The sequence below is a fragment of the Parambassis ranga genome, chromosome 8, assembly GCF_900634625.1.
Source record: "Parambassis ranga chromosome 8, fParRan2.1, whole genome shotgun sequence".
Classification (NCBI taxonomy): domain Eukaryota; kingdom Metazoa; phylum Chordata; class Actinopteri; family Ambassidae; genus Parambassis; species Parambassis ranga.
The window spans coordinates 3,775,779-3,794,757 of record NC_041029.1 but is presented as its reverse complement, the minus strand read 5'-3'; the positions used below and the strand labels follow the sequence as shown (position 1 = coordinate 3,794,757).

Below are 18,979 nucleotides of genomic sequence, written 5' to 3'. Positions count from 1 at the left end.
TCAACACGTTGATCGCATCAGCTGATTGTTCGTTCATTTTAATTAGCTGGCTGCTCGTCAGACAGAAACGTCCGCATACAGCCGGGTTTCATGAAAACTTTACTTACTTATGTGGCCCAGATGTAATGAATTATATGTAATTTCCCCATTTCTTAATATTAATAAAAATCTCAGCTGATCAATACTACTTTGCATGTTGGACGAGATCAATTTTTATTTTTGTGGTTACACACACACACCCGAGTGATGAACTCTGCAACATCAGAACACACATTCATGTAACATTTCCCCTTGGGGATCAATAAAGTATCTATATATCTATTCAGGTTAGGGAAATGGCTAAACTTAAAAAAAATAGAATATCTGTATAAAGTCAGGAAGTTGTCCCACAGCTGCTGTGCTTGTTTTGTTATCCAGCCATTCATAGTGTATATCCACCTCTTACACACACGTGTCATCTGTGATGCTCAGACACTCATCCCTCCCTCTGAGATGATGTGCTCAGCCGGAGCCTTTTTAAACCATTCACTCCAGGATCCATCATAAACACAGGCCCCAGGGTGACCCAGCATGTGAGCTGCCAGAACCACATGACATGCAGTGACCCCAGAACCGCAAGAGACCCAGAGCGGCTTCTGCAGGTCTACTCCTGCCTCTCTGAAGAGTTTAGAGAGGATCTCCGGTCTCTGATGCTTGCCGGAGTCGTCAAGGAAAGTTGTGAAGGGCATGTTGATCGCTCCAGGGAAATGTCCTGGCAGTGTGTCTGAGGAGACAGACATCATTATGACCTCACTGAACCTTTTCTTGAGGTAAGAAAAGATGGCTGGCAGTCAAACCCTTAGCATGTTGACCATCTGCCAATCATTAACTGTCCCACCCTCACCTCCAGGAGCCCTCCTCCACACACAAACACACACAATCTGTGGAACACTGGTCACTGAACCCATCACATTGATCATATTGTTCTGTATGATATCAAAATGTGTAGCCTGGTTATTTAAACGTGGAATTATTGTTGTTTCCATGACGTCATTTGTAGTCCCCCAAACAGCTGATTAAACTTACTAAAAACGTGTCCTTACCATCTCTGGGTTCCGGTTCGGTTCCTCTGAACCTGCCAGCTGACCTGGCGTCCACCACCTGGACCTTGTGGCTACTGATGTTCTCCAGGACGTCTTCAAAGTTCTTCACCCAGGAGCGGTTCAGTGTCGCCTGGAACTGTCTGCGCTCCGGTTTGTGGTGCTCTGCAGTGACTGGGTGACCATCAGCCACCCAGTTCTTCATACCCCCGTCCAGCACCGACACCGAACTGTGTCCGAACAGCTGGAACATCCACCACACGCGCGGCGCGCTGAACGAGCCTAAGCCGCTGGTGTCATACACAACAACGTGCGTGTCGTTGCCGATGCCCAGGTCTCCGACGTATTCAGAGAAGTGGCTGGAAGTTGGCAACATGTGATCGAACTGGGAGCTCCGGTCGCTGCATTCGTCTATGTCAAAAAAGCCCGAGCCTGGAATGTGCGTCTGCGCAAACTCTGACCTCGGGTCCCTCTTCGTTTTCGGCAGGTACCAAGACGCGTCAAGAACGCGAAGCTTAGGACCGACCAGGTTATTTCTGACGGCATCCGCCAACCACTGACCAGACACCAGAGCCCGGGTCTGAGCCGCCATGATGCGGGATCAGCTGACTGACTGTGAGCACAGCACCAGCTGGGGGCGTTGCACGTCTACAAAACAACACAACCACATGAAGTAGAAGTCACTTGCATTAAAAACACAGAGTCAACAATACGTCACTTATCAAAGTTATGGAAGTCAACACACACACACACACACACACACACACACACACACTGGGTCTCTGTAAATCGCCTAGAGACGATTTTGATTGTTAAAGGTGCTATATAAATAAAACTGAATTGAATTAGATCCTGGATTGTGACCGGAGTCCGGACTGCTTTGAGCAGCAGTCAGGGTTCAGTCATTTATATAGAAGAATGTTTCTGTTTCTGTGACTAACAGAGAATCTAATGAGGCATTTTCCAATGGAAGGTTTCAAACATTGTGTGTCTGGAGGGTCAAAGGTCAACCGTATAGTAGTGATCATTTGCGAATCCTCACATTGATGTTAACATGGAGTTTTGGTCTGGCTATAACAGATGAGCCTGTATCAGTACTCAGTGATGAACATCTGTGAATCATTGAAGCCCTGAAAAAGATGCACTGGGAGAGTGTTCCCCTTCTTCCCATCTGGCTTTGGCACTGGCAGGTAGCACATGTTCAGGATCTGTAGACCTGGGCCACCAAGTTCTGTTCACCATATTAGAGAGCCAAGCAGTGCAGACCAGAGCCGGCATGTTTACACCTGACAGGTAATTACAGTTTTATAACACAGTTGTGTTCTAAGGATAAAACTATATTTCTTTTTATATAAAAAAGAAATAAAGCAGCCCATAATAAACCTGTAATAAAGATAATAGTTCATGAATTATTCACAGAGAAAGTTTGTGTTTAAAGTTGGTTGTTCCTTAGAGACAATATGACACCATAGTCTTATAAAACTAATAAATGTTCAAGAAAAACACAGACAAAAGGCAAAAAGAGAGACAGTAAGAGGAGGGAAGAGCAAGAGAATTACTTAATTGGAGTCACTGCTTCTTCATTACAGACAGACTCGTGTTTTTAGTCCAACAGGTTTCTCTCCCACTGAGTGTTCTTCACCCGACCAGCTGCCCAGATCGTCCACAGTGAGGTAAGAGTGTTTTATTTTTTGAATCAAACTCAAGTGTGGACACTGAGGGGAATGATGTAGATTATAATAGTTTGTTTATTATATGTTGATACTGAGGAGGAGCTCATTAAAAAAGATGGTCTGTGAAATTTAGTTTTTTTTTTTAGATCATTTCTAGAATCATTTACAAATGTGAACAAAATAAATCTGAAATGATTTCTCTAATGATACACACTGACATCGGTTTTCAGAGAAAATGCCTTTGTTATAAAGTTGTATTTATATTTAACCCGTTGATGTCATTTCTGCAACTCTTGAGTCCGTTTATAAAAGTTTTCACAAGGTTTAAATATTTACATTCACCTTTGTTGTGGCAGACAAAGTCTGAACTCTGATCATCTGCACAAGGAAACAGATGGATTAAAACAGTACCATCTCAGAGTTGTAATAACACTATTATTTATGTAATAATGTCTAAGTATGGGGGGGTTAATATATTGGAATCATAAGACCAGCATCCCTGCAGACACTGGACATAGACAGTGTGCATTGTGTGGATGATTTGAACTGATGGGACAAATCAGCAACAAATTTAATTTCCCAGAAGTCCTACAGTGAGGGACGTTTCCATGACAACCAGCCACAAAAAAAACCTTGGACACATTCCATTCATGTCCACTGAATTAACACACAAAGAGACCTGTGTTACACTCTGCTGCTCCTTCACATAAATCAGGCAATTGACTTATTGGCTGTAATGTGAGAAACGTAGGATGTCATGTGAAGGAAACAGACAAGAACAGACACGTGCTGTGTGTAATGTAAAATATTACGCTGTGGCAGTTTGTCAGTGCTTTTGTGTTTTTGCTGAGGGCCAGGTAGCAGCAGAAACAATGATGCTAACATGCTGACAAACAACATTGTGCAATTGTATGATGCATTTTTTAATGAGCACACAAATAATAAAGTCAGACGATCACAGATTCTTCCAGGAAAACAAAGTCATTTCTTACATTTCATAAAAAAAATCAACCTTAAAATGGAGCTAGAGGAATTGTGCAGGGCCACAAGGGTCAACATCAAAAAAGCTTTACATACAGACTATGCTTGTCCTTTACACAGTCACAATAAGTCATGCTAGTTTGTTATTGCTTGTGTGTCAGTGGCCCCTGCTTAAGTCTGATTATATGTGCCCTCTGAGTATATATAGAAAATGAGTTGTTTCAATTCTTCATATGGATGACCACAAAGTTCCCCTCATCTGACACTTTTTTTTCTCTGTTAAGCCTCCACGATGACCCTTCTTGACTACCCAGTTCCAGAGCTGGCTGTCACTTTGACAGAAGTCAGCCGTGTTCTGCAACTCACTTTGAGTCCTGATCTCTACTCTGAGTTTAAAAACACGCTTGATGAGCAGAGGGAGCTCCTTGAGGAGGCCCAGCAGAAATTAGCAGTCAGTGCTGCCGGCCAAGAGAACTGGGTGACAAAGCAGTTCAAGAGAGGTCTGCTGTCCTGTGCTGACCCCCTCCCCACCTCCACAGCCCTGCCTGTAGTCCTTCTTCCATCTAAAGCCAAGACATGTTCTCAGCTGGGGAGGGCAGCTGCTCTGCTTTGGGCAGCAGCAAAGCTATACAGCGAGCCCCTCTTACTGGAGGGTGATGTTCCCATGGAGCACACACAGCAGTCTGAAGTGTTTGCTGCCAGCCGCATCCCTGGGATGACTCAAGACGAAATTAAGGTGCGATCACTGACTGTTTAAAATTGGTGGAAAATGACAAATGATTAACCACAAGCTTCTTATTTTATCTCATTCATTAATGACGTTGGTCACATCTTATTTCCAGGTGTACCCAGACAGCCTACATGCCATCATTACCTGTGTTGGTGGCGTGTTTCCTGTTGACATTCTAAGGCATCCCAGCACTGGTGGTCCAGTTTCTGCAGTATCATTTATTGACATCTACAACCAGCTAGCTCAGGTGATAGCTCAGCCCGCAGCAGGGAAACAGGATGATCCATCAGGCATCTGTAGTCTCTCAGCTCTGGAGCGAAAAACCTGGGCCGCCATCAGGGAAAAGATCCTCAAACAGGGAGGAGCAGCAGAGGCGTCGCTGAGGATGATGGAGAGTGCAGTGCTGACACTTTGTCTGGAAGACTGCAACTCGCCGTCTGACCTGGCTGATGTCCTCAATGCAGTGAGGCTGGGAGGAGGAGGCCATCCATTTCTGAGATACTATGACAAGGTACAGACAGAAGATCAGTTTTATCAGACAAATCACATATATCATTGCATGAGGGTAAATACTGTCAGTTACTGTGCAATCATTGGGCCTCATGCAATAAACAATAAAAGAACAGATTTTCTCTTATTTTTGTTCTTATCCTACATTTTGTCTTGTTTAGTTTATACCCTGTTTATACTTGTGGGTTTCACCAATGTTTTCTTATTTAAGAGAATTAAGAGAATGTTGCTGCATGAGGGCCGTTGTTCCAAAAAAACAAAATCTGCTGTAATCTCAGTGCTAAGTTTAGCTCATTGAATTTGAGGAGCAATATGAATTTGAAGAAAATGAGGATCAACAGATCAGAGATTTTGCTTGAACTCTTAAGTAGTGTTTGAGGTGCTCTCACTGATTTTCAGTTTGTCTGTGTTTTGGCAGGTGATGAATCTGGTGGTGTTCAAAGATGGCACAGCTGGGATGCTGTTTGAACACAGTGCTGTGGATGGCATGGTGGCTGGACTTGTGACTGAACGTGTGTACCATTTATCTGAGGCTGCTGACTTTAATTTAGTCCAAACTGTTGAAACTGCTGAAAATATGAGTGTCACATTGAATAATGTAAATTCTGTGTGCCCCTGTCCCCTTACATTCCCCTTGGATGGTGTAAGTCCCCTCATTCCAAACCCTGACTTAAAAGCAAATCATCCAGTCCTCACTTTTGATGTGTCATCCTATCCAGATGTCTTTTCAACTCTCAGAGGCCAGAGGGGCCTGTATGATGCTTGGATAAACTTCTCCTTGCAGCTTTCTCTGAGGCAGACCATCGGGCAAACTGCTGCCAATTACATACTGGTCACTCCTACTCATATGCGTCACTTCAAACATGGTCGCTGTGATCCTACATACTCTCTGACCATGCATTCTCGTAAATTAGTAGGAGCCCTGGAATCCCATATGTGTCTGGATAACACAGTCGCATACACTGCTGACCTACTACAATTGTTCCATGTTGCATTTTTGGAGCATAAGAGTCTCATCAAAAACACCAAAAATGGTCATGGAGTAGGGCCCCACCTGGCTGCCCTCCGTAGATCTTTGCCACCTGACAACCCAATGAAGAGGTTTCTTGACCCCTTTGGATGTCCTTCTGTGTACCTCACAGGTTCAGATCTGATGGAGGGTGTTGAATGTGGAGTAGGGAATGTGTATGCCCAAGACCAGCTGGCTGTAACTTATCTTGGAAAGAGAGACAAGGTGCGCATTGTGCTAAATGGGAAAGGGAGCTTTGCTCTGACACTAGAGAAGCTTCAAGAAAACCTCAAGAGGAACTTGAAGTTAGTAATGCTTTTAGCTGTTAGATATGCCATTGCAAGTCAGATGGGAGCTCTGGAGTGTCTACTTCAAAAAAACGTGAAAATGAATGGAGAGAACATTCACTGCTCAGGCCTACCAGACAAAAGCCTAGACTACACTCTGGTGATTCATGGTGGTGCTGGAGAGGAGGTAATGCTGAACACCCAAGTAGTTGAAATCATTGAGTTTGCTCTACAAACAGCCTTAACTCTTGGGTCTCAAGTGCTTCAACAAGGTGGCAAAAGTCTGGATGCAGTTCAGCGGTCTGTGGAAGCCTTGGAGGACTGCTTCCTCTTCAACGCTGGTAAAGGCTCAGTATTCAACAAAGATGGAAAAAATGAAATGGAAGCAACCATTGTAGATGGCAGTACATCGATGTCAGGATCGGTTGCTTGTGTGCAAAGTGTAAAGAACCCAATAAGGGCAGCTAGATGTGTCATGGAGAACAGTTCACATTCACTGATTGTGGGAGATGGAGCCGAAGAGTTTCTGCAAGAGTTGGAGGAGAAGGAGAAGCCCGTTGGGCCAGAGTACTTCCACACTGACATACGTCAGAGAGAGTTATACGCAAAACTCAGTGGTGGAAATGCCTCAAAAAACAACCATCCTCAGACAGTAGGCGCTGTGGCCTTGGATTGCTGGAATGGTTTGGCTGCTGCTTCATCTACAGGTGGATTGGTAGGAAAGCTGAGAGGGCGAGTGGGGGACACAGCAGTAGTAGGGGCAGGAATATATGCTGACAAAAAGTTAGCTATTACCTGCTCTGGAGATGGAGATGTGTTTCTGAGGAACACAGTCGCACAGAAAATAGCCAGCCTATACCATCACAAAGGTTATAAACTTAGACAAGCATGTAGAGAAGTGATGGATGAAAGCCTGAATGGGACCTGTGCAGGAGTCATTGCTGTGGACTCTAAAGGTGATGCAGTCATTGAAACAAATGCTGGTGTGATGTTTGTGGCCTCAATGATAAGTGGCATTTCACGTGTGGAGGTCCTCAGGCCCATGAAGAACTTCTCTGATGTGATCTGGGAAACAGAAGAGCTGGTTGCATACCTGAATCCAAACCCCTGGACCCCTGGGTCAACCATTCTGACAAGAAGAACTTTGAGTGGGGCAAGTAGCATCTTCAACTTACCTGTAACTGATTTTGTTGCAATGCTACAAGGAGCAAAAGTTGTGTCAAACTTGCTATGTCAGCGACTAGGAGTACAGCGGTGTGCCATGGTTTTCAGTCCAACCCCTGAGCAACCAGCACAAATCAGACTGCTCCCACTTCATGGATTAGAACCAAAATGGCAGCCCCATCTTGCTGGTGATGAGGAATTTAATGCTTACTGTCCTGGTTACTGCACCTCAAAAAGTGGCCCACGCTGGGATGATGATGCTCTGACCCAGGTTCAGGCCAGGATTAAAAATGCCCTACCAACACCAAACGCACCTTTTTCTTTTGACTTTTTTGGTGACCCTTCCAATGATAGCCTGTTCAGTCGCATTGTACGGGGAGAGCAGCAACAATGGAGAGTGTGGGAAGACAGTGAGCATGTTGCCTTTCTGACACCATACCCGAACAGTCCTGGACTAACTGTTGTGGTGCCACGTAAACCCCTCACCAGTGACATCTTCAGACTTGATGAACCTGACTACAAAGCACTGATATTAGTCACTTATAAAGTTGCCCAGCTGCTGGAAAAGGGATTAAAGGCTGATGGTGTGGGACTGATCTTTGAGGGCTTTGAGATCGACTACGCCCATGCCAAGCTGATCCCTTTGTTACCTTCACCAGATGGCACTAAACCTGATGTCCCCCCGTCAGAATGCTTCCAAAGCTACCCTGGATATGTGTCCTCTCTGGATGGCCCACCTGCTGACTCTGAAATCCTCAAAAACATCTACTCAGAAATCACCCAGTGCAGGCCCCCACACTCATGGAAAGACCCTCTTTCTCACTCTAGGCTTGCCATTGAGAGCCAGTGGTATCGCAACCTGTTCCAGATTCAGAACTCTCTGTTCCACAGCACAGTGGAATTTTTCCACAATTGCTGCCAGTACGCCTACGCTCTGACTCCCCTCACCACAGACACCATTTCCTCACCAATGGGCCTGGGGTCTGACTCAGAGCCAGTCTCTGTTAACCTACTAGGCCAGGATGTGTATCTGGCTGACTCAATGCAATTTGTACTTGAGTACTTCCTTCGCTTTCAGGAGAACCTGCCAGGGACATACTACATATCTCCTAGCTTCAGAGGAGAAGATCCTGATGCTACACATTTGAACCAGTTTTACCACGTGGAGTGTGAACTGTTAGGTAGCATGGACAGTGCAATCTCTATTGCAGAGGGATACCTGGTTCACCTCACCAAGTCCATGTTGAAGAAGCACTCAGATATCATCCTGAACACTGCTGGGACTCTTACACATGTCACAGCTTTGCTGAGTACACTGGAAGGAAAATCTGCACTGCCAAGAGTCAGTCTAGACCAGGCCATTCCCATGATGCCCTCTGCTGACTGCTTAGAGTGGGTACAGGACGGCCAGCCGCATTTTGGTAGAAAGTTAACTCGCAAAGGAGAACGAGTTTTGATAGAAAAATATGGTGGCGCTGTTTGGCTGACTGAAATGGACCATCTGGGTGTTCCATTCTACCAGGCATATGTGGAGGGCACCGGGCTGCACAAAGCCAAAGCTGCTGACCTTTTACTGGGGCTGGGTGAGACAGTGGGCCTTGGTGAACGTCACTCCACCCCTGAAGTGGTACAAGAGGCCCTCAGGCACCATGGAGTGCCAGAGCAGTCCTACAAGTGGTACATTAACATGCGTCAAGTGAAACCACTTCTCACCAGCGGGTGGGGCATGGGGACGGAGCGCTACTTGTGTTGGCTGCTTCGTCATGATGACATCAGAGATATACATATCATACCGAGAATGAAAGGAATGAAGTACATGCCCTGAGCACAGGTTCTTCAGGAATACTCAGGTCATTGCATACAAAACATTTGTCAAAGTGTATTAAAATATAATCCCTAATTTGAAACCATTTTTTTCTTTATTTTTAATCTAGACTATATCAACCTACAGATTTTTAAAACTGCAACACTGGATTATTTGGAAATGTTGATAAATAAATTTAAATATGTTCATGTTTCAAGAAAGTCGGTTTTCTTTAAAAAGTGATGACATTTCTTCAGTTCTCTGTCAAAGACCTACAGAATTATGTACAGCGTACATTTATAAGCAGTAAGTAAAAATATTTCTTCTTTAAAAGCTGTTATTGAACCAAATTCTTCTTCTTCAATACGTTTGTCTTTCATTGTCTGTGTGTGTACTGTTGTTAAAGCTGTATGGGTTATTGTTTAAGACGATGTTCCTCACAGAGTTTCAGATGCAATTAAAACACTGTCACTCATTTCCTGCATTTAATCACTGGTGACAGTTTCACAGTTGGTTCAAATGTTTTTTAATGTAAAGATTAACTTGTTGTTTTTATAAAGTGCAACAATGGTTCAGTTAATACGTTTAATGTTACCCCTCTTAAAGTTTGTGGTCGATAAATAGAATATGTATGACATAATAAAAATAAAAATAAAAAATATTGTGGTGGTTGGTGATGAGTTTATATGTAATTCATATGTGCAGAGTGAAAAGGGCTACACCATCCTTCTTAGAAATAGTCCATTTTGATACTGTGTCCTCAGGAAAAGACCGTCCATGGAGAGGAATAACACTGGTGATCACTGAAGCCTGTGACTTGAAAGACTGATATTCTAAGAAAACACAGCAACACACAGGGTTAATTAAACCAATTCGGCATGCTGCATAAATATAAGAAGAAAGTAAGGCTGGCTATGTGGTGACTCAGAGACGTAAAAACAAAGCCTATTTGTTCTCATATAAACGAAACAAATGTTTTTCTCATAAAAACAGATTTTTCTAGTTTCACTCAAGCGAATGCAAAATGCTTTCCAGGAAATCCAGTTTCTTCATATTATTAAAACTATTATAATTATTAAACTTGAAGACATGTTGATGAAGATTCTCAGTCATCCAGGTCATGATTTGTGGAAACGACTTGAAATATCCAATCTCAGATAAGTGTTAGATTCAGATTAATTTCTTCTATAAATGTGTATAACTTAATTGCATTGGGTTTTTCTATTTGTTTCAGACTTTTGTTTTTAATAAAGAAAGTTCATTCTTAAGAGCAAGCCATGGGTCTTATGTTCATAAAGTAGGTGCTGTCGTTTCTAAATTCGTACAATTATAATCACCAATCATTTGTTTAAAGGATAAATATTGTTCATAATTTTAAAGTGGGCTAGTTTGCATTTTGGACATTATTTATTATTTATTTATTTATTAGTTATTTGAGGGGCTCCGTATTATTTTCGTTGTAACGCGGAAATGTCGGCTCTGACCCGGATGTGGTTAGTGACGCAAGTTATTAGCTTCCGGTTGATGGACTCTGACCCTCTCCAGCGGATTTCTCCGTCTGAACTTCTGTGATTTCGCTCACGTAGGTCTCCTCGTGTCTTTTCTGTGGGTTGAGTGAGCTTGTGTTTAACAGTGTGTCGTGGGTGAGTGTGTGTGGACCACAAAGCTGGTTAACAGGAAAGTCGTCACCTCAAGGCTAGTTAGCCTGTTAGCTTACAAGCTAGTCAGAGATCTGACTCTGCGTGGAGCCAGCCATTTTACAAAGACGAAAGCCGCTCACAGATAACACTGCACACATCTTTTCTGCCAAATAAAGTACTGCTTGGGTCACGATGTTAGCTGCTGGCTAACGCCACAGGGCTGCACATGGCAGGCAGGTGTGGTAACGGTGTGTAAATCCGCACACTGTATTCAACGCAGAATATTCAAAGCAGAGTGTGTTCACCATGTGAAAGCCTCTGTAGTGTTCTCTGTATGCCTGATTCACTGATCCAGACTGATGAATACTTCTGCCTCTCTCCCCACGGTGCTGTCCTCCCAGGTGTCAGGGTGACCCCCGTCTACATGTGCCATCCCTGATGGGCAGCTGGTCTCGCAGTGCTGTGCTGGAGCTCTACAGGGCGCTGCTCCGCGCAGGCCGCCACCTTCAGTACACCGACCGGAATTTCTATCGGCGGGCTGTGGCTCGCGAGTTTCGCCGCTGCCAGAGCCTGACGGTACCTCAGGACAAGGAGGACGCACTGAAGAGGGGACAGTTCTTCCTCAGCAGCAGACTGGGTGGGCTTATGTAGGAGACAGAGGTCACAGAGGAGGTTCAAAGGTCATCTGGAGGTTTATCTCCCAGGTAGGGCTGCGTATAAAAATACTTTCAGCAGTGACAACAGGTTCTGTACCATCAGCATCTCTGTCTTTGTCAGGGACAGCATGGCGGGTGTCAATGGAGACGGGAAAGGGAAGAAGGACGACAATGGGATAGGAACCGCTATTGACTTCATGCTGTCTAATGCAAAGCTTGTACTGGGAGTGGGAGGGGCCGCCATGCTTGGCATCGCAACTCTAGCAGTCAAAAGAGTCAGTATGATGACATGTCAACACACACACACACCCTATCCTATACATGTATCCTGAGACTCACTCGTGTCTCTTCACAGATGTATGATCGTGCCATTAGTGCTCCTAGCAGCCCCACCAAGCTGGAGCCGAGTGGAAAGAGGAGCTGGGAGGAGCCCACCTGGATGGGCTCGTCACCGCGGGTCCTGAACCATGAAATGAAGTCCACAGTCAGCAGGTCTCTCCAGTCTCTGCCCACGTCTTCACGTGCTTTTGAGCATGGTGAGAATACGAAAAGAGTTTAGTGTGTTATCATGAAGTAGTGGTGATGGCCACTCCTTCAGTCAGCTGTCTCTGTTTCTGTCTGACAGACGGCCTTCTGGGTGGATTCTTGCTCTTCTTATACAGTGGGTGTGCTCTTTGTGGTGCTACAGTTAGACAGCTGCTGTGTTATGCTGTAGCTCAGTTCTGTGGTTTAGCTTTTGTACACATAGTTTGTCCATTCGGCACATCCGCGCTTCTTGATCCTCTGCAGTGTTCTCCCCTGTGTCTGTGTTATGTATATATGTTGAATCTTTAACTTTTATGTGTATTGCATGTCGTCAGACTGTCTACGGCGGGCGGTTGGTCGTGCTGCAGTGGGAGGAGGATCTGCTCAGTCAGACCTGCTGCGAGCCCGGGCCCGCCTCTCTCTGCAGGAATATCTGTGGGAGTTTTACCAGACCAGTGTCAACATCCCCACAGAGGAGCAGGCCATGGCAAGAAGGGCAGCACTGGATATCTGTGCCGAGCTCCGAGTGTTTCTTCATGCCAAACTGCCTGACATGCCACTCAGAGAGATGTACCTGAGTGGCAGTCTGTATGATGATCTTCAGGTCAGAATGTTCACACTGTTTTTGGGTTTGTTGTCTTCATGGTAACATTTTCGTAACTGGCTGATGTTTCAACGTCCAGGTGGTGACCGCTGACCACGCGCAGCTGATGGTGCCTCTGGTCTTGGAGAAGAATCTGTGGTCTTCTGTCCCCGGTGAGGACACCATAATGAATGTTCCAGGGTTTTGGCTGGTCCGCAGGGAGAATTTGGAATATTTCCCACGGAACAGCAGTTACTGGGACCGCTGCATGGTTGGAGGGTACCTCTCCCCAAAATCTGTGCTTGAGGTCTTCGAAAGGCTCGTGGCAGGAACCATCAACTGGCCAGCCATAGGGAGCGTCCTTGACTATGTCATCCGTCCAGTAGTTCCCTCAGAGACCCTGACTTTAGAGGTCCAGTATGAGACAAACCGGAAGCTGTATGTAGACTTCCTACCTCTGCTTGTAATGGAGGACGGAACCTCTCTGATTGCTAAACCACACCGGCTTGCTGCAGAGCGCCACGAGAACTTGTGGCGACAAAGCTTCCGCGTGGCTGAAACGGCAAAGCTAAGAGCGCTAGATCAGGAGGATGGAGGCTGCCGCTGCACTTGTCTTAAGGTAGCAAAGGCTGTATGCAAGCTCAACCCTGCCCTTAACCGGCTGAATGCCAGCCAGCTGACCAACTCAATCCTGCTGCTGAGCGAGAAGGAAGGTGACTGGACCCAGGAGGCTCTGGCTGACCGCTTCCTACAACTGCTGCGCACTCTGGTGGGACACCTGGAGGCTGGCAGGCTGCCATGTGCCCTCAGCCCTAAAGTAAATTTATTTTGTGAGCTGACTGAACAGGAGGTGGATGAGCTGGGTTACACTCTGTACTGCGCCCTGTCAGATCCCGAGGGTCTGCTGAGAACTGCTGCAGCACAGTCGCTGACGGACCACACGATGTCTTCTATGTAACGTGGTGCCACAATGAGGCTCCTGCAGTAAACATGTGCACGTAGAAGCGTTCATCACACTCTGTCCGGACTCTTAATGTGTAACTCACTTGGCAGTGAGTGTTTCTGATGTTATTTAATCTCAAACAGTGTATCCTATTAATGAACCTGTTACACACTGAACAGACCAAAACCTGCAAGGTTCATTCATGTGAAAACGCCTCCTGAAGGGTTACCGTAGTTATGGTGCTGAGGCGGGCCCACGCATTAGGTGTTACAGTGTAATGTTGATTGTGTATGCCAACTCAGATGTAAATAAACTGCTAATAAGGATTCTTCAGTTCAGAGATGGCCGCGTCTTTCATCATTGCTGCGACTGAAACAAAAGGCATGTACTTTAACGTGTTCACACAGGAGGCATTTCTATATAGTCTCTCTATGTAAAAATCAAAGAAAATGTGTCACTGTTTATCCCGTGTGTGAAGATATGACCAGATATGAAAGCAGTGAAACATGTGATCAACAGAGCAGACGAGCTGATGTGTCTAATTACCTCATTTTTAATTGTCAGAAGTCTGTGCTGTGGTTTGTTTTTGATCCTCTCTAATTTAGTCACACACAGATGAGCGGAGTCAGCCGTATGAGCGTCTGTGGAACGTACAGGTGATGCACCTGTACAGCACCGTCAGGTAGACTGTGGTCAGACGGCTGCTGTTGTGAGCTCTGCCTGTGTATTCATAGATGTCAGGTGCTATCGAATAGGTCCTCCATTATGTCACATGTTTGTCTGTTGATCACTTGCGCTCACAGTGAGCATGGAGTGTGTGTGATGTCAGAGAATTCTGCCGTCTGTTGTAGCCTTAGGAAGGAACCGTAGACTAATCTGACCCACTGTGTGTTCGCAGTGTGCATGATGGATGGGATGGATTCTTGTGCATAAGTTAATAAAACAAATATTTTTGTATTTATTGAACATTTGTAACCAAAAATAGCTACATATTTATTTGCACTGAGGAGGTCCCATAATCTGTTGTTTTGGACATACTGATGTAAACTGTATCTGTTCATACTGTGTTCCCTTGCAAAAACAGTGTGATGTTCGCTGTGCCACATGTGTGATGTAAACCCAGAGCAGACCACTACCTCTGTGGAGTACATATTAACCACGTGCTTTGATGCATGCTGTGTTTTTTTTTTTTAGCAGCACATCGTTTACGTCATTAAATGTGAAAATAATTCTGCATTCCATTCATGTGTGTATTTACAAAACCTTTCAAGTTTATTTTATTTAGACTTAATATAAAATCCATCCTGAAAAAAGCGACTGATGCTTATAATGTTTCTAGATAATAACATAGTAATAGCTCAGTCCTGACCAAGAAATGTTAAAGCTTATAAACCAAAAGAAATTCAGTGCAGTCATTTGTTCAGAGAAAAAAAAAAAACAATTGCTCCTAAACTTCTCCGTTGTATAAGTAGCAATGATGTAAAATCAAACTTAAGCTGGTGCAAATTAATCACGACATAAGAGGAAATGAGACGGGCTTTAGTCTACTTGGCTGGAGCAAAGCCCACACGGTCAGCATTCCTGTCAAACACAGTGTAATACTTCCCAATAAAGACATCTCCCAGGATCCACAGCGGTCCTGCAGGAGGCGGGATATCCAAACCCATGAAGCCCGACAGACAGATCGACATGCCCAATTGTGTCTCCTGAACAAGAAAGCAGGCACACAGCAGTCGTCAGTGATCCTCAGTGTGTGTGTTTAGACATCATTGTTGAATTATTCTGGCTCAACAGATAACAACCTTCATGACATAATCCTCCCCAGTCAAGTTAAACATCTTCCCTCCGATATTCAAGGAGATGATGGGGAGGGACGGAATCTTCTTACAGTCAATCAGGTACTGAGGGAGAGAAGAAAACGCACTGAAATCATCTCAACCCAAACAAACTGCGTCTCTAAAGAGTTTCGTCTTCACCTCTCCCATGAGCAGGGGCAGAGCACCAATGGCTTTCTGCAGGGCTCGGATTTCCTCCACAGGACCCACGATCAGCGATGTTCCCGTGTCAACAATTGCCTGGCAGCCGGATTTACAGAGAGTCAGCTGGTTACCAACTGTGACTCTGCAGGTCAGAAGGGAGCCAGGGCCTAATATTAGTAGTGAATCATGAAGTGAATTGTGCTTTGTACATTTTCTCTGAAACCACAAATGCTAACGAGCAACTTCCTCACCCACTCATCTCAACCTGCCAGTAGGCCTTTCGAGTCACATTCACATAGTGCAGGTCTCCAGAGTAGTACTGTGGGTCAGTCCCGCCCAGCACTAGCTCTCCTCCGACTGGTGCTTTTGGGTCTCTGAGGATCAGACAGACACACACACACTCTCTGTAAAAGCAGGGATGAGTTTAAACAGTAGATTCTTGCCTCTGCTTCTCACCTGCTGATGTAGAAAGAGAAGATATTCTGAGGCAGCAGCTTGGCAGCCATAGCTGTGTCAAACACTGGGGTGACCTTTGCCACTGATATGGATGGGTATGCCATACCCATCACACCATCAAACCGTGCCACTGCAAACGTGATGCCAGGCTGCTTGACTGCCTCGCCAAACTGCTGTCCAGGCACAGACAGGCCGGCAATCTGCCAGGAGATAACGTGATGAGCTGATAGGAGTGGTGCTGCTCGCAGGAATTCGGTGAAACAAAGCTGAGAGTCACAGAGTGAAGGGACGTGTACTCACAGAAACCGTGTCTCCACTGATGAAGCCGGACAAACTGCCTCTGCCGTACGAGATAGAAAACTCTGTGCCATTCTTCACATAGGTGCTCGATTTCTTTGAGTTGTAGCGATGATGGACCCCTGAGGAGAGATGCTGTCAGCTAAAACCAACACCTACAGGTATCTTTTAGAACCAGATTTAAGCAAAAGCGCGGGGCCACAGGCAGCATTTTTTGGTGTGTCTGGGCCTCGATAGATCTGCATCATTAAACATTTCTGGTGACACGAACTCAGGGGAACGATTGTGTCCATGAAGCACACACAAACACAGACTCACAGCACGCCACGTCGAAGAAGGAGCAGTGGATGGATGGCACCCAGAGGTTGGAGGAGCCAGTATCAAACAGCACAGTGAACTCCTGAGGAGGAGTTCCAATGCTGATCGCTCCATAGTACTGAGCCTGAGGACACAAATCAGTCACAGAGTAGGAGTGTGTGAGGCATTAAACTTTCAGACCACGTGATCAACTCTTTGCACCTTCATGATGACACACAGAGTTATGTTGGCTTTATCAAGTCTAATATTTACTCAGCATTCATGCTGCTGAGGGTGCACAGACCCTGTGAGGCGGTCCGCTCCTGCACCCCATCATAAACTGCATTTACCCTCTTCATTCTGGTCATTACATGTAAACTCTTGACATACATCCATGAAGTTGGTGAGTCTCTCCACGGGCGCCGTGGGTGAGGGGGCGTGCTCTGTGGCTCCTGAAGTCTCCGCCAAAGCACGCAGCTGATCCACGGACATCCCGTTGTCACTCATCAGGCGGCGCAGACTTCTGCTTTTATAGAGCGGAACTCTGGAAGCACATGATTCTCTATTAATCTCACGCACGGCGCGTGGGTCAGACTGCTTCCTGGTACCACTGCGCGTGAATAGGTTAACATAAAGAGAACCGCGTGCGTCTAATTACACGTTAAACTGAAGTCAAACAACCTGCAGTCACAACTAGTGAGGCTCTCACATCAGCTGATGATTATTTACCTGATGATGGCGGCGCATTGCGTCATCAGCAGCGCCACACAAACGATCCTCATGTCGGTATTTTAAAACTTCAGAGAATAACACACTCTCTCTTACACACGCACAACCCGCTGCTTCTACTGCTGCGCACTGAGAAGTTAAAGTGTTTCGGCAACGTCCGTATTTACTCGGCTCTGCCCACTGAGCAATCCTGTGATTGGACGGGCAAACCTCAGTGAGGTGCTGTGATTGGCTGAAGGGCGTGACCGTCATTTTGCATTATAGATGACAGTCACGAGCTGCGGCGCGCCGCCTATCCACACACACACACAAACACAACTTCCTCTAAACACGAGGAAGGTGTACCACTGATGTCCCCGAGGGCTGGACCTGGTATTTCTGCTAGATACGTGGATATAATAAGTCTTCAGCTGGGGACACACTGCACAAATTTTCATCATTTTACCCACGATTCGCTGTCTGCAGCGGCCTGCGCTGGTGTGGACAGTCGTCATGTAGTCCAGCGGTCCCCAACCTTTTTTGCACCACGGACCGGTATCATGTAAAACAATATTTTTACGGACCGGCACAGAAAAAAATATATAAAATAAAAACAAAGTGCATACAATGACAACTTACTCTTATGCTTAATTAGTGGGAGCCTTTGAGCTTTCTCAGCAATGAGGCGGTCCCATCTGGGGATAATGGGAGACATGACACCCGAAGCGTGTTTCTTATGTCCAGTCCACTCCGTCATTTTGTTTTGGCCGTCATTTATTGCTTCTGTCCTTCTTGTTCACATTTTCTTCTTTCAAAAAACTCCATGGCTTGTCTTTTAATGCAGGGTGCTTGGTCTTAAGTGCCAAAGCAGTTTTGAAGGCTTCGCCACATATCACTCAGAGCGGACTTGGTGTGTGAGAATCACCTGTTGCAATAAATCCGTATTTTAAATAGGACTCCTGATATAGTCTTTTAAATGCAGGTTTCTTTTTCTTTGAAGGGGTAGGCTCCTCTTCTTCTGTCTCCTCGTTAGGTCTTTCCCCTTTCCGAAGAAGCTCTCCAAAGACGTTTGTTTTTTATTTATTTTTGCTGCTTTTAGGCTTAATTTTGGGGCCGTATCCCGTGACCGAGACCAGCGTCTGCAGGTGCTTAAAGGCACAAGCGGATGAATCTGATCGATTTATAAATGAAACAGCTTTCAGACTCAGATAATGAATAATATATTTTTTTGCTCAGTCGTTCTGTGCGGCCCGGTACCAAATGACCCACGGACCGGTACCGGTCCCCGGCCCGGTGGTTGGGGACCACTGATGTAGTCGACAACCTGTCAGTGTGTGACCTCAGTTACTGTCATTCAAACATGTTGGAATTTCCCTACAGCCCTGAACCCAACAGGGAAGCAACTGCACACAAAGCGCACTCTCGCTTTACCTGTTTAACTAGATTCCAACAGAAAATACGCACAGATCGTAGGGTGGGCGATATTGAAAATTTCAGTATCGATCCGATACCAAGTAAATACAGGGCCAGCATCACCGATACCAATACCGATACCGATACTTTTACTTTGGAAGTTTCACGATCATACAATGCCTTTGCCTTTAATTAGTTGATCATGATTAGCAGAATAATAATACACAATAAGCATTTGTTAAGTA

At 45.4% G+C, this 18,979-nt stretch overlaps 4 protein-coding genes across 4 annotated transcripts; 2 read left to right on the top strand and 2 right to left on the bottom strand.

The window, feature by feature from the left end:
• Positions 1 to 185: 185 nt before the first annotated feature.
• Positions 186 to 1,720, bottom strand: mpst (mercaptopyruvate sulfurtransferase). The gene is made up of 2 exons (XM_028412638.1): positions 1,083 to 1,720; positions 186 to 763 (listed from the first exon to the last, which is right to left on the bottom strand). Exons 1-2 carry the CDS (start codon positions 1,669 to 1,671, stop codon positions 468 to 470), a joined length of 885 nt encoding a protein of 294 aa, XP_028268439.1. The 5' UTR covers positions 1,672 to 1,720; the 3' UTR covers positions 186 to 467.
• An 862-nt stretch (positions 1,721 to 2,582) lies between these two features.
• On the top strand, positions 2,583 to 9,373 carry LOC114439892 (uncharacterized). The gene is made up of 4 exons (XM_028412093.1): positions 2,583 to 2,752; positions 4,018 to 4,469; positions 4,576 to 4,974; positions 5,392 to 9,373. The coding sequence occupies exons 2-4, from the start codon at positions 4,026 to 4,028 to the stop codon at positions 9,256 to 9,258; spliced, it is 4,710 nt and encodes a 1,569-aa protein (XP_028267894.1). The 5' UTR covers positions 2,583 to 2,752; positions 4,018 to 4,025; the 3' UTR covers positions 9,259 to 9,373.
• A 2,068-nt stretch (positions 9,374 to 11,441) lies between these two features.
• Positions 11,442 to 13,924, top strand: mief1 (mitochondrial elongation factor 1). Its single transcript, XM_028411449.1, has 5 exons — positions 11,442 to 11,581; positions 11,655 to 11,808; positions 11,889 to 12,069; positions 12,394 to 12,662; positions 12,742 to 13,924. The coding sequence occupies exons 2-5, from the start codon at positions 11,662 to 11,664 to the stop codon at positions 13,597 to 13,599; spliced, it is 1,455 nt and encodes a 484-aa protein (XP_028267250.1). The 5' UTR covers positions 11,442 to 11,581; positions 11,655 to 11,661; the 3' UTR covers positions 13,600 to 13,924.
• A 909-nt stretch (positions 13,925 to 14,833) lies between these two features.
• napsa (napsin A aspartic peptidase) lies at positions 14,834 to 17,503 on the bottom strand. Its single transcript, XM_028411450.1, has 9 exons — positions 17,343 to 17,503; positions 17,004 to 17,157; positions 16,635 to 16,758; positions 16,320 to 16,438; positions 16,020 to 16,219; positions 15,815 to 15,937; positions 15,561 to 15,705; positions 15,387 to 15,485; positions 14,834 to 15,290 (listed from the first exon to the last, which is right to left on the bottom strand). Exons 1-9 carry the CDS (start codon positions 17,393 to 17,395, stop codon positions 15,129 to 15,131), a joined length of 1,179 nt encoding a protein of 392 aa, XP_028267251.1. The 5' UTR covers positions 17,396 to 17,503; the 3' UTR covers positions 14,834 to 15,128.
• Positions 17,504 to 18,979: the final 1,476 nt, after the last annotated feature.